General features: G+C 42.9%; 1 protein-coding gene across 1 annotated transcript in view; it reads left to right on the forward strand.

Annotated features, from left to right (window-relative positions):
• Positions 1-15,372, forward strand: part of CCDC183 (coiled-coil domain containing 183) — a 357,131-nt gene that overhangs the window by 18,330 nt on the left and 323,429 nt on the right. Inside the window, exon 2 of the mRNA XM_085615709.1 lies at positions 10,789-10,910. Coding sequence (XP_085471835.1) covers positions 10,789-10,910 — 122 coding nt within the window. The remainder of the gene's footprint in view (positions 1-10,788; positions 10,911-15,372) is intronic.

Consider the following 15,372-nt stretch of genomic DNA (forward strand, 5'->3'; position numbering starts at 1 on the left):
TCTTTAAAAAAGGCTTAAGCCACTAGCCCGGATGGTTCTCCATTTTTGCCCTAAATTACTAGAGCTTTTAAACTAATTTTTGTCTAATTCTAAAGCAAGTGGTTCCTTTTTGAAAGCCCTCATTGTTATTATTCCCAAACCAGACAAAGACACTACCCTTGGTAAAAACTTTCGAACTATCTCACTAATCAATTATGATTGTAAAAGTTTTACAAAAATTTTAGCATCTCGTTTGGAGAATGTCATTCCACTCCTTTTTAAGCCTGACCAAGCTGGTTTTATTAAGGGTAGACTTGCATACAACAATGCCAGAATGTTTTCCAACATCCTTACCCTTGGGAAGAATTACCCCTCTCCTCTAGCTGCCCTTTCGCTCGATGCTGAAAAAGCTTTTGATCGTATAAATTGGCAATTTATGTTTTCTGCTCTTCAATGGTTTGGTTTTGGTCATAAATTTATCTTGCTTATCAAATTGTTATATATTGACCAACGTGCCTGTGTATTTGTTAATGGTCATTTTTCTCTCCTATTTTAATCTACACAGGGGCATCAGACAGGGCTGTCCCCTTTCTCCATTACTCTTTCTTTTTTGTTTAGAACACTTCCTTGAACGTATCAGACATAATCCTGGTATAACTGGTTTCAAACTCAATTTTCATGAAATTAAGCTCTCTGCTTAAACAGATGATATCTTAATTTATATGTCCAACCCTTCCAATTCCTTAGACACTTTTATACAAGAGATTGCCTTGTATTCCAGTGTCTCTGGGTACAAGTTAAATTTCTCTAAAACAGAGATTTTACCACTAAATTCATCCTGTTATTGTTACATGTTTGATAAAACTAATTTCACCTGGTGTTCCCAAAAGATTAAATACCTAGGAGTATGGTGTTTCTCCAACCTACCTGACACATTAGTTCACAATTTCACTGCCTTAAAACTTAAACTGCATAAGCTGGTATCATCCTGGTCTCCGTTATTGTTACTAAACAAAATACAATGGAGGGAGGGTCCTAGGGAAAAGTTTTAGAGACCTGCAAAGGATTACGTCCCCAATCTATCAATCAAACACAACAAAAATCCTTGAGTCTAAGTTATCTGAACAAGAAAGACAAACACACACAAAGGCACTACCAAACTTCCCACAAACCTAACTGGGGGAAAAATCCATTTAGGACGAAATCCCTCGCCCACCTATGGTGGCATGCTTCATCATTTGGGACTCTCCTCCCAGAGGAAAAGCCTAGTTCCTCTGAGGGTTACAACCCCCTCTTCGAGAGGGAGGAGCTCAGGGATGTTTTTCAACTGCTCTAACTGGATCTGCTAGATCCTCCAAATGAGACTTCTAGTGTGAGTGAGAACGCAGTGCACAAGAAGAAAAATTAACTTTTCACTTTACATGTGCGGCTTAAATCTATACCGCAGGTGCCCTGTTTTTTAATCCTGACAGCGAGAACTACCGAATAAAGTATATTTTTGGTTCTTTCTAGCCAGTTTTAGCATCACTTCTCTCCGTTATTTTTATCCTGGTGGGGCAGATTAGACACCATTAAAATGATGATTGTCCCCCATGTTCTTTTTATGCTCTCGATGTTACCCTTTAAAATCCCTAATTATTATTTCTCCCAGATTAATTCTATTTGTACTAAATACCTCTGGAACAATAAGCGTGTTTGTATTACTTTAACTAAATTAATTCAACCTAAAATGGAGGGTGATGTACGTTTCCCCGATTGTAAATTATATCATAGTGCCTTTTTAATCCGACAATTTTATGCTATGTCTAAGGATTAACATGATTCTCCCATTCCAACATTGGTTGTTTTTTAACGTTTATTGTGGCATGACTTTTCCTTTCAAGATGTTGTTTCTATGAATAATTGTACTTTCATTTCCAAATACCCAATTTTAAAGTACTCCTATCATGTACTACACACTCTTTATACCCAAGGATTTGACTTTTATCAATCTTTTCTGGCCTCTTCTATCTCGTATAACAAATTTATCAAATTTTGTCATTAAGCTTTTTATTTTAAACACTGTAAAGAAAAGGTTTTTTTTTTATGTACATCATTTGATAGTAAATAACTCCTTCATACCATTCCCTCAACTACAACTACAAAAATGTGGTCTCCCTGACTCTTACATTCAACAATATAACCTATTATTTCCTGTACTTCAAGCCTTTCTATTAAACAATAATTTTAAATCTAATGTAACTTCCGTCATCCCTATGTCACCCTTATTTAATATCTCTATGGATCCTACTCCAAGAGCTTCCTATATATATAAAACTATGTCCTCCCCCACTGCTATAAGGAATAAATCCGCTTTTGAACTGTTGTGGGAAAATGATTTATCTCAATTACTTTCTATTCAGCAATGGGATCGTATGTGGTGAAAAAATTGTAAGACCTCTAAAGCTGCTAATATTACTCAATCCTTATACTTTATATATACTAGAGTGTTTGGAACTCCCCAATTTCTTCTTAAAATGACTCTGCTATTTCTCCCTTATGTTGGTCATGTCTCTCCTCTGATGGTACTTTGACAGACCTATTTTATTAGTGTCCTAAAGTACATGAATTTTGGAAAGTTATATGGTCTAAATGTTTATTAATTTTCTCATGTAATATACCACTCTCTATTAACAATATTTTTTTGGGAACTTTGTCTGCTGATTTTGACCATCTTCCTTCAAAAACTATTTTATTTGACCTTTTTATTGCTCTTGCCTTTAAAGTTATATTACCTTGTTGGAAAGATAACTCTAAATTATCCTTTTTGATCTGGTGGAACTTAATTTGTGATGAACGTAGAATAGCTTCTGTTTCTTCATCTTCGACATCTAAAAAGATCAAATCTGATTTATTATGGTTACCTTTTACTACTATTCTATCGACACTCATCCTTCTCCTAATGCTTTTGTCTTTCTTCATCTATCACTCTTTCTTTCTTTCCCCTTTCTCTCCTCCTTTCCATCTTCTCTCTCCCCTTTTATAGAAAATAAACTGAATAGAGTATACACTTATGCTATATAAATATGTACTATTTTGATGTTTTTATTCTTATTGTTTTCTCCCTTTTAATAGTCTTTAATGGAATGATACTTTTCTGATGTTATTAAGGGTTCTCTTGTTTAAATGTATTTGTTAATTTTGTTCATTTCTCACATCTCTTTTAATCAGTGTATTGTTCATCACCGTGTTTAATATTCTCAATAAAAAATATATTTAAAAAAAAAAACAGAGTTCCTGATGGTACTTGATAGGGAATCCCAACAGTTTACGGTCTTGTCATTAGTCGGCCAAGTTAAGAGGGCGGGAGGACAGTCGTGGTCACATCTGGAGCACAGGTCCATGCATTGCTCCTGACGGACAGCACTGGTCCTTCAACCGCTGTGAATGCTGCTAAATGTGAAAGGAAATGTGCGCCTATATGTAGTGAGTGTTTCTTGATTCACTCCTTACATACTCTAGTGCTTTGTTACTACTAGGAGCCGAAAAACGCCACAATATTGGGGATTTATTTCCCTACACATTTACATAAAAGAGGATGTGGCTCTCCTTACGGCCTGAGCTAGTGACTTTAGAAATGGGGAACCAGATACGAGTCTTGGCTTGGGCTCAAGATGCTATGAGTCTGGGCAAACCACATAATCACCCCCTACCTAAAAAATAAATGTGTCCTTGTGTAATGTAACTGATGCTCATGTAAAGCATTCTAATACCTTCCGGTCGAGTTAGCGCTATATAAAATGTTAAAAAAAATTGTAGTGTTGCTACTGTAGATTGTGATGTCAACCCTGACATCACAAACTTCCATCTTCTTGATGTCATCCCCCCTACTCCCTGCAGAATATGATGAGAGGTCCCTGAGACTCCCATATCTCACAGATATTCATTAACATTGGACTAAATGGGGCCATACTTGAATAGTGGGAACTCCCTGGAGGGTTGGGCCCCCCACCCTTGGTCGCCTAGACGCAGCACAATTAAAAGGAGATAACTAGTCGTTAGCTATGTGACATCAGGGCTACAATAAAGACGCGTATTCTATATCCAGTTTGTACCGTCGTCCTTACAAGAAGCAAGTGCCTCATGAGAGACAGCACCCGAGACCTCAGCCCATTCAAAGGCTCCATAGAATAGATACACAGTTCATCACACACTCTGCAAGATTAGACTTTTTTCACTAAGAGAAGACCCCCCTGGTTTCAGACAATAATGGACCTAAGGTCCAAATTGTTTTTTGCTTTTCTTAGTGAAAAGTATCAGTGTGCGTCTCCCCACCGAGGATGAATGGTAAATGAATAATAGAGCGATTTTGTCTCCATCCAAGCATTTAGCATTAAGTACAAGGAATCATTAAGGACACTTCTATGTCCACTCGGGCTTCAAGTACACTGATAGTTTATCCAACCAAGAATGTCCAACCAGGCCTCTAGTACACCTGTAGTTTATCTAACCAAGACTGCCCAATAAGACTTAGAGTACACCTAGGGACATAGTTACAAACCACTGTGTGGCTTTTCGTGGCCTTGTATATACAGTCCCTTTTCACACAGCACTTTGCATGAATGGGGCGTTCCATGGGTGTTGCTGTGGGTGTTCCCACACAACAACCATGCATTCCGCCGCATTCCCAGATTTACAACATTTCGTAAACCTGGGAATACATCAGAATCCTACGCCTCCCCCAGGGAAGCGTAAGGAGGCGCATCGAGGAGAAATACATTTATTTCTCCTTATTTTTTCCTCTTTCTATGCATGTTGCATTCTGCAGCACATATAGTTTATCTATCTAAAACTGCCTATTTAGGATCCGAGTATTCTAATAACTTACCTAACCAAGAGTGCCCTATCAGACTTCAAGTACACTGTTTAGCTACCCAAGACTGCCAAATAAGATATGGAGTACACCTACAGTGTCTCCACCCAAGACTGCCTTCTCGGGATTCAAGTGCACTAATAGTTTACCCATCAAAGGTTGCCCTCTCAGGCTTCGAGTAGACTTATTGTTTATCCATCCAAGACTGCTGAATAAGACTTGGAGTACACCTATAGTATTTCTACCCAAGGCTGCCTACTTAGGATTCGTGTGCACTGATAGTTTACCTAACCTAGAGTGCCCTCTCAGTCCTCGAGTACACCCATAGTTTATCAACCCTAGACTGTCCATTCTTGCTTCGAGTACCCCAATAATTTATTTATCTAAGACTGCTCAATCAGACTTCGAGTACACCACTAGTTTATCGAAGAAAGAATCTACACTCAGGTGTAGAGTTCATGATATTTTCTTAAACTTAGCGCAAAAGATTACCTGCACATACAGCACAAGATTGCGACAGTCACTTCTCAATGTAGACCTTAGAATGGTATATCTTGCATCATTCAGACACTGCTACAAACCCTATTTTAGGCCCACGTTACGCGTTAACTGTTAAATTTTAACATGTGCGGTAACTTCTCTTACCGCACATACCTGAATTAAGACTATTGAGATAAAAATAGCACCCCGGATAATTTGGGGTGGTCAGACCTGCTGATATTTATGCCAGTACCAGAGGATTATGGCGCGGTAAGCACCTCAATGCATATGTTATTCCTATTATTGCTGAAAATCTCATAATTGGGTGGTATTTATCAGACCTGATATGGTTTAACTGGGTCTTACACATGATGATGCCCTTTTTTTTAATTTTTATTTTTTTTTTATTTTTATTTTTTATTGAATCAGCGAGGAAGCATTAGATATTAAAACAAGAATATATGAGAATCTCCTACACACAGCACCAAAGAAACAAAATAATACATACAACAGAGTATACAATGGCCATTATTCTTGTATCCAGTTTCTTATCGGCTCCCATATCTGAGCCCCTAATTTTTTCTTTGAGAGACCTTTTAATTTATACAAGGCTGACTCAGTGTTATATATTGAGATTATCTTCGCCCTCCAATTACAGAAAGAGGGGGGGTCCGAGTCGAGCCACTGTGACGTTATACAGAGCCTCAGAACCGACATACACATAAACTTAAAGCCTCTATGGGGGTCCACAGAACCCATCGGGTCTGAGACAGATTCAAATTCAATTCCAAACAAAACCAAAATTGCTGTAATAATTATCGGTATTCCCAAAGATTGCATCATAAAACCCTCAATCTCTAGTAACAGTTGCTGAAGAGCAGGGCAAGAAAAAAACATATGAATTGAATCTGCTGCAAAGAAACCACATCTTGCACATTTGTCGCCCCTCCCTCCCTTCCATTTTGCTATCTTTGCCGGCGTATAATACAAATTAAACAGAGCCATATATGACTGACTCTTAAGGCTGCCAGACAACAAGATAGAAACAGCAATTTGTGTTACCAATTTTAACTCCAAGTTAGTAACCGACAGTTTCTCCTTCCATATTGCTTCCTGTCTAGCCATATCATCCCGTTGCATACCCATAATCTCCATATAGATTTGCCGTATTTTAGAGTTCTGTTTTATTAAATCCAAAATTGGAATCTGTCGGGTCTGACATCTACCCCCCGTGACTGCACCCTGAAGAAAGCTTCTCAGCTGCAGATGTTTAAAAAAAATATGAATTAGTAACCCCGAATCTCCCTTGCAAAGCTGAGAACGAAGTCATCTCTCCCTGGACCAGCAGATCCCCAATTCTTTTAATACCATATTGGGCCCACCTCCGCATAACTACGTCATGAAATATCACAGGTAAGATACCCATCGAATCTAATGGTGTATCCCATAAAATACTCGGAATATGCAACTGCTTACCTAACCCCTTCCAGACTGAATATGCTGCCTGAACAATTTTAAACTTAGTTTTTTTGTAATAGCTCGGCTCCAGAATTTTTAGCAATAAGCCTTGTGCTGAATCACCAAGACACCATTCATATATTGAGGGTGAGAAAGCGACATCCAAAATCGCTATCCGACCATAGACCAAAACGCCCATAAATTGAAGTAGCATTGCGAAGTAATATAAATAGAAATTTGGGAGAGCCAAACCTCCCCGTTCCGTTGGGAGATAAAGCCATTTGATTGCCCTTCTAGATCGGTGATAACCCCATAAAAAACGTGTACACATTCATTCTATTTTAGTAAACAAAAATTTAGGAAAAAGTATTGGAATAGCCCGAAAGAGGTACAAAAATTTTGGAAAAATAGACATTTTCAGCACATTACCCCTTCCATACAGTGACAAGTGCAGCCGATCTAAACGTTCCAAAGTTTGGCTAACGGAAACAATCATCGGCTCCACATTCCTTTTTGGGATACTTTGCATCTGAGGTGAAATAGTTATCCCTAAGTAGGTTGCCTCTGTAACCACCTCCATCCCAGATACTAATCCACATTCTGTGTGTAGCACTTGCGTTTTTCTCAGATTTAATTTATAACCCGACACTGCCCCAAACTCTTTTGTAATAACCTCAATTCTCTGCAATGCCTTATTCATATCACTAGACAAAACAGGCAAATCATCGGCATATGCCAGGACTTTAACTGAGTACGAATGCGCCATTACTGGACTGATTTCCGGGTCGGCCTCCAGACTAGAAATGAGAGGGTCAATAAATAGAGCAAACAAAAGTGGGGAACAGGGACACCCCTGCCGGGTGCCCCTATTTATCGAAAACCTCTGTGACTCCTCTCCGATCAGCCGTATTGTTGCCCCCGGAGTGGAATACATTGAGCGTATCGCCCGTATATAGCCATCAGGGAATGATTTCCACCTCATCACTGCCCAAAGAAACTCCCAGGAGACCCTATCGAACGCTTTTTCAGCGTCCAAAAGGGCCACCCCAACAGGAACACTCATCCCCTGGGCCCAGTCAAATATAGAGATAACCCATCTAACATGGTCCGTAGTCCCCCTCCCTGCAATAAACCCATGACACTAATGGAGGGATAACTACCCCCAATCTTTTAGCCAAACATTTCGAATAGATTTTATTATCCACATTGATTAAAGAGATTGGTCGATACGAGGACAGCTCATGAGGGTCCTTTCCCTTTTTTTTAAAGACCACGATTACTGTTTGAGACCAGGACGCTGGGGGTACCCCATCAAACGCCCCTTAAAATACTAACATCATTATCTCCTCTAAGAGCTCCCTAAACTTAACGTAGAACTCCAGAGGAATCATATCGGGCCCCATCGCCTTCCCTGGAGCTAATGAAAGCATTGCACTTTTAATCTCCTCCCAAGAAAGGGATTCTAACAAGAAGTCTTTATCCATATCCTCTAAGCCTACACAAGGCATTTTATGGAGATAACTCTCAGGACTCAAAACTGACTCAGACATATATAATGTTTCATAGTATTTTTTAAAGGCATCCTGAACCTGAGCATGATGATGCCCTTAATAGAAATTAAGTTAGCCAATCCACTCCAGGACAAAGGCGTGTAAAGCACACATCCAACCCTTGGGGAATATTGGCAATGAATAATAGATGTTTATTGTTACCAAGTCAATGGTACTCATTTTATCGACTTTGAAAGGATTAAAGGCTGAGTGGTCTCACCAGCATTTAAACCTGTGACCATGAGAACAAACAGATTCCTGGACTGGATACATCAACCCACTGAATCACCAGACACTGCAAACCATACCCTAAAGTCCACTCTCTCGTCCAAGCAAAATTTCCTGATACAATTTCAACACTTGACTATATACTATGGGAAGTTCACAAAACGTAGTTTTCCTATAAAACATTACAGCCCTTTACAAGGTCTGGCTGCGGTTACCGGCTTGGAAAGGCTGCTGTGAAACCTTCAGACAGTCCAGTTACATTCACCCTGTCACCCATAATTAACTAAGAATACACATTCACCCAACATAGCAATAGATACATTCATACTACTGATAGCGCACATCCACAAGTCAAATCAAGTTCCAGCCTGTGATGGAAACCTCAGAATCATTTGCAAAGTCGTGGCCGTGCTACTAAAGTGCTTCGATAACAAACCATTAGTGGGTTAGGTCTATGCAATTGCCAATAACTTACCACAATCCATACAAGGGCAGTCATAGTTTAAGCAATACCTACCTCCATGCCCTCTCTATAACTACAGATTGTAAATCCCAACCTGGATGCTGGTTTGAACGTTGTCTGAGTCCTCATTTGCGGTGACTCTCTCTCAATGCCAGGCGAGCCTCACATGGAACATTCACTTACCAGCAGCGGCCTGCTGGACCATAATGCTACCAGCACCTTATCACCATATACTGTCTGCATCTCAAATGCCAGCCGCTGCAGGCAGTATATGGTTACCGGTTGGCACTAACCAATTGTGCCTGTAACCCCTAAGGAGTAGACCCAAGATCTCCGCGACTCCGAAAGTGTGCTGTACTTCCAATTTTTTACCTTCCCACATCTTACAGATTGAAGCTTAATGCCAAAAGCACCAGAGAGCCATCATTGGTGGCAGTACACTAGTTGTGGGGCCTTCCAATCTGCTGGAGATTGCGTCATGCTGGACCCACCTTTTGAAAAGATTCCGTATGTATTTAGTGGCTGAATTTCTCTCATGATTTCTAGGAAAGCTGCTTTGTACCAAATAGGGTTATCAGGGCTGGCCTATACTGGCCGGACAGATGTGAACTGGTACCAATGACTCATAGTCATGGTTTGAATGCAGAAAATAAATGTAACCCTGGTCGGCCACCTGCTCTACTTGACAGGGTAGGGTGACCTGCAGGGGTGCTATGGTGACGTATATTGGTTGGGGAATGGGGAGAAGCTTATATTTCACACTTGTCATCCGTAGTGTGCCCTAACGTCCTAACGTGCCCAGAGACAGACATAACTCACCTTCATATTACTCTGCACAGAGAAGGTCACATGATGAGCCCAGTATGCACCAAACCCAGCACTGCTAATAGAGAAACCAACAGAGGCAGCATAAGAGCATTTGTACACACCGCCATGTTGGATCCTGACCAAGAAAGAAGGAAGGGTCCATCCTTTTATACGGGGCGGGGCCAGTACACTTTCCCCACCAGTGAGCCTCAAGAGGTATGGCACATAGAGGGGCCAAACTAGCCATTAGCCAATCAGGGTCCTAGTTGAAAAGTTGGGGCGGGGACTGGGTTCAGTAGGATAGACTGGGAACCGGGTCCGTTCACAGAAGACTCCTCCTTACTTAAGGCAAAGAGACGGCTGGGGAGCACAGGAAGTGGATAAAGAAAGAACATAAATGGAAGGGGGTGCACAGGGAACCGTGTCTCCCTCTTCTTGTGAGGAGACCACCTGACTTTGATTCGACCTCAGGAACATCAGAGGGACAAAAGTGGAAAGCTTTTTGAACACTGTACATTAAGATGGCTTCAAATTCTGTATCCCATACCTCATTCTGGCCCTGCTAGTATGCTCTTCAGTTGATAGTCTCACACAAAAAATGCATCTACCTAGGTTGACTACAGTGGAAAAAAGTGAGCAGCAGGCAAATGGTTAAATCATCTGCCAGATATATTCATAAATATAATTTTCATGGAGACATTAGTGAGTTAACCTAAACATCTTCACATTTTCTAAAAACAAAATATTGACAGAAAGAACAGACTACGGTTCCAACGAGCTGGGAATTACCGGAAACTCCTAATTTGTCTCTCTTGAGTGGCTCTGAAGAGAGGGTTGACTTTCCGTTTCTCTCCCAATTACCAAGAAACCTAAAACAAATATATTTTGATTCAAAATCTTCAGGTATTTAAATATGACAAGAAGTGTTTACTTCCGGAGTGACTGACAACAAACATGTTATTCCTTTACAGAACAGGGCCACAGAGCATTCAAGCATGGACCGGAAAAGACCATTATCCAAAACAGAGAATCTATCCATCACCTGAAGACGCTTTTGAGAGAGGACGTCTATTTGTTGCATGATGCTCAAAAGGTAGGCCAGACCTGTGCCTGTTAGAAAGGATGCAACTTCAGTCGCTCTCTGTGTGGGGGAAAGCATTCCTAGAAGGGCAGTGAGTACACGGGTGCTGTTTGGCATCCTTCCCTCCCATGCCCTCCCAGACAATGTGCCGAGTCCTACCATGCTGCCCACTGAACTCTGCCCTACAAAGCCCTTCCAGACCATTTTACCACAGTCTTCTGCCTGGAGTGACCCGGCAGTCCCCATGATCCCCTGTTCCTCACAACACCACTCACGCTGTCCCACCAACCACATTGGAGCTGCCCCCTTCCTGTAAAACCCACCTGTCCACCTTCACCACCAGAGCCCTCCTCTGCTCAGACCCCCCACTGCCCTCTCCCTTTGCTGTGTGTTCCCACCTCACACCCTCATAATTGCGCCATTAGTGATTGACAGAACTTTCTGGCGCAGCATGTCATTCTGCCCATGAGACATCTGCAGCAGGAAACCCTGCCATGCCCCAGGAAACTTTGACTGCCACTACTTTTGAGTTCCCGATCTTGTCACTGCTGAGCATGTCTCTTCCAGGGGGCTGGAATTATATCAAATATCTACTTATCCAAGTAGTGGGATGCTTCCGAAATCTACTTGTCCTGCAAAAAAATCCACTTATCTCTTTTCATGGGATGAAATGAGGTGTACTGAAATGAGGCAGTACTCTCATTATATCAAAACTCTAATAATATACTCTTTGATTAGATCTCGGCTCATATTAGATCAGAATTTGGATTGTAGCAAGGCTCGGATTTTGTCACCTTTCATCCGCCCCATATTTAGGATCCGGAGATAGGCAGAAAGTGATGGTTCCAAGGTTGAAATTACCTGCGAGTCTGCATACACCCACAAGCGTACATGTTTAAAGGTGTTCACCAACTCCTCTCTAATCTATTCTCTCATTGGAACAGTTTGGAAATTTACTACTGTGAAAGACAGGAGTAAAACTCCTCTGATAAAAGGAACAGGGTGTATGGAAAGTGGATTTGTAATTGCTCAGCAGATTTCCATTTGAGCAAATATACAGGTGCCTATTTTCTCATGCTAAAATGTACAAAAGACTGCTAGGAGTACAGTCTCCAGGCCTAATTCTTTAAAGTCCCATGAGTTCCTGAAAGTCGAAGATCGGTATCAATACTAGGAAATGTACATGCAGGTGCACTTTTGTGGCTTACTTTTAAAATTGGGCATCTAATTTATTTTCATGTTGCCCATTATGAGGCCCATAAAGGCTTTAAAAAGATTCTCCATTATTATTTTTTCAAATATTGACATGCATCAAATACGTGTTACTAGATGGCTGTTGTTAGACCTGTCAGCCCTTTGGGTGGTCCCTCCTCATCATTATTTATTTTGTCCCACTTTTGCCTCAAACCCTGTTAGTATTTTTCCTTTTTGGGAACCACCAGACTTTTTAGTATTGATGCAGATTCAGGGAGCCATTTTATCTACCCCTGGAACTTCTGTCTGAGGGCCTGGAGCACAAAATGGTGGCCACCTGTGACATCATCAGAACCCACTGGAACCTACCAGCACCTTCCAGAACATTCCAGAACCCTGTGACAGTTGGAGGCGGTTTGGAATGTTGGGAAGCTAAGCCAGAGTTGACAGTTGGAGCTGGCAGTTGGCACCTGACTGGTGAAGAGAGAGCAGCAGAAACCTGAAGGAGGAAGGAGTGAGGCAGCAGGGGTGGAAACTTGTGCCTGGAGTGGGGTCCATAAACCCACCCTTGATACTAGTCCCTACTGACTGAGCCCAGCCTGGAGCCCTGTGTGGGACAAAGCAAGAAACACCATCTTAAGGACCTGGACAGCAGGAACAGGCCTTAGAAGTAAAGAAAAGCAAGAATCTGACCTGTTTATTGGTTTCCCTGGAATCCGACGTCGAGAAGCCTGAGACCGGGAGCCCGAGGTGGAGAAGCGGCGCTGACTGGAAAGCAGACGTCGTACCCGGAGCCGCCAGAGGTCGAGAGAGGGTGCCGACGGAGGTCGTGGAGAGTACCAGAGGTCGAGGAGGAAGTCACCCGAGGTCGAGTGAGCGGCGTCGACGGGGGAGTGAAGTCCGCCCTCCGGAGTCGCCGGAGACCGAGGTGAAGCGTGCCAGAGGTCGGGAGTGGAGATCGCACTCCGGAGTCGCCGGAACCTGAAGAGAATCGTGCCGGAGGTCGGGAGTGGAGGTCGCACTCCGGAGCCGACGGAAGTCGACATCGAGCCAAGACAGCCCGACGTCATCGAACCGGAGGCCGACATCGAGCCGAGGCCGCCGACATCGAACCGGAGTTGCCCGAAGTCGACATCGAGCCAAGACAGCCCGACGTCATCGAACCGGAGGTCGACATCGAGCCGAGGCCGCCGACATCGAACCGGAACCGCCTACCGGCGTCGTCAAGAACTGACATTGTGCCGAGGCTGCCGACATCGAACCGGAGCCGCCTCACGGCGTCGACTCGACTCCAGCGACGTCGGAGCTACATAAAAAGGGCAGTAAGTGGAATAGAGGGCGCCTAGGGCCCTGTGGAGCCCTGAGAGACTAACCTAGGGTGCTGGAACCAGCTTGATTGTGCCAGGGGTGAGCTGAGACTAATACAGAGGGGTTGTGTAGTGTGGGAGAGCCAGATCTCTAGATCCCCCCTTTTAACTACCTCAGTTTAGGCCTCAGCCTTGTCCAAGCCAGGGAGTATACCCCTCAGGCCATCCAAATCTTTACAAGCTGGGATTGGGTCAAATCATCCCATAGTACCTCAGGAATGTGAACTGATTTACAAGTGTCACTGTTGGCTTTTATTATTTATTGAGAGCACTGTATTTATTGTATTTATCCTATTTATGGCCTCACAGTATTTAGTGTTTCACAATATTTATTGTCGTACAGTATTTATTGCCTCATAATATTTAATTGCCTGTAATGTAATGTACTTATATTTATGCCTTGATTATTTATGATCTACCTTATTTATTGAATCGTTAAGACAGTATTTATTTGACGTACCCTTCCACAGAAAAAGCCTTGTGTACTGTGATTGTATTTATATTTATTTAATCAGCAACTAAGAGAAAAGAAGATAAAGAAATATATTTTAAGTATAATTTTTAAGGTGTAGTGTCGTTTTTGGAACGGATGCACGCATGGTTATTGTGTGGGTATTGCGTATGCTTAACACGGTGCCTGACCCCTGACCACTCGAGCCAAGCTACCACAGTGTATGTCTGGAAAGACCCCGTTACCACCACCCTTTCCGGTGTGGGAGTGGGGTTTTTCTAACATAATTGGTGTTCAGCGGCGGGATAGAGCTGTGCCTACGCATACTCGACAATAACTGTGGGTAGTCCATAGGCCTACACCTGGAGTTTTCTCAAAGCGGCCTTCCTAATTGTGAGTTTTTGTTTTTTCCAAATTTACTCTGGTGGTGGGAGGAGGTATTATTAAAGGTACCCCCCTGCATTGCTTCTGTAAAAACCTGTCTTCTGTTCTGAGTGGGCAAAATGGAGTTTGTGCTAGAAGACCTGGAAACCTATACTGTGGCCCAACTCAGGGAGTTTTGTCAGCGGGAGGGGGTGTATTGTCCCCCAGGAGCAAAGAAGGGTGCACTCCAAACCAGCTTAAGGGCTTGGGGGGAGGCACGACGAGAAATCAAGGCTGAGGAGGAGGACAGGGATAGAGAGCCCGACAGTGAGGGAGCTGGTCTGTACCAACCTGAGGTGGGGAACCTAGTAGCGGGGCCCGGAACCATTTCCAGGAAGGGCAGCAGTGCCTCTAGCGGTGGCTTGTCTGAAGTGGAGTTAACAGACCGGAGGGAGAAAAGACAGCTCACATGGGACTTAGCAAGGCTGGAGAAAGAGAAGGAGGAACAGAGGATGGCTCATGAGCTAAGGCTGAAAGAGATAGATCTTCAGATCCTAAGAGTCGGGGCACACACTGTTCCTAATGGTGGCAGCAAAGACCAAGAAAGAGAGTTCACTAGGGAACCCAAACCCTACCTGCCAAAGGACATAGTAGCTAGCTATGGAGTGGGCGACGATATTGCCAAGTGGCTAGCGACCTATGAGGTCTCGTTAAGGGCCCATGGGGTTCCAGAGAAGTACTGGGGAGGGGGATTGTACAGGTACATGCCTCCAGCTGGTAGGGATGCTTTATTGGCCTTGGAGGAGGATGAGCAGACCCACTACCCCACCATGAAACTGGCGCTCATAAGAAAGTTTGGACTAACACCCGAAAAGTACAGACAGAAGTTCTGGGGTAGTCACAAACTGGGCACACAGAATTGGGTGGACTTCCTGGACTATGCAAAGAAGGCATTAGAGGGTTGGATTCAGGGCAGTGAAGTGAGGAACTACGAGGGGTTGTTTGATTTAGTACTGAAGGAACACCTGCTCGAAAAATGTTTCCCTGAACTGCGTCAACACCTGGTGGATAGCAAGCTGACCAATCCCCGGAAGCTTGC

The sequence above is a fragment of the Triturus cristatus genome, chromosome 1_2 (genome assembly GCF_964204655.1).
Source record: "Triturus cristatus chromosome 1_2, aTriCri1.1, whole genome shotgun sequence".
Classification (NCBI taxonomy): domain Eukaryota; kingdom Metazoa; phylum Chordata; class Amphibia; order Caudata; family Salamandridae; genus Triturus; species Triturus cristatus.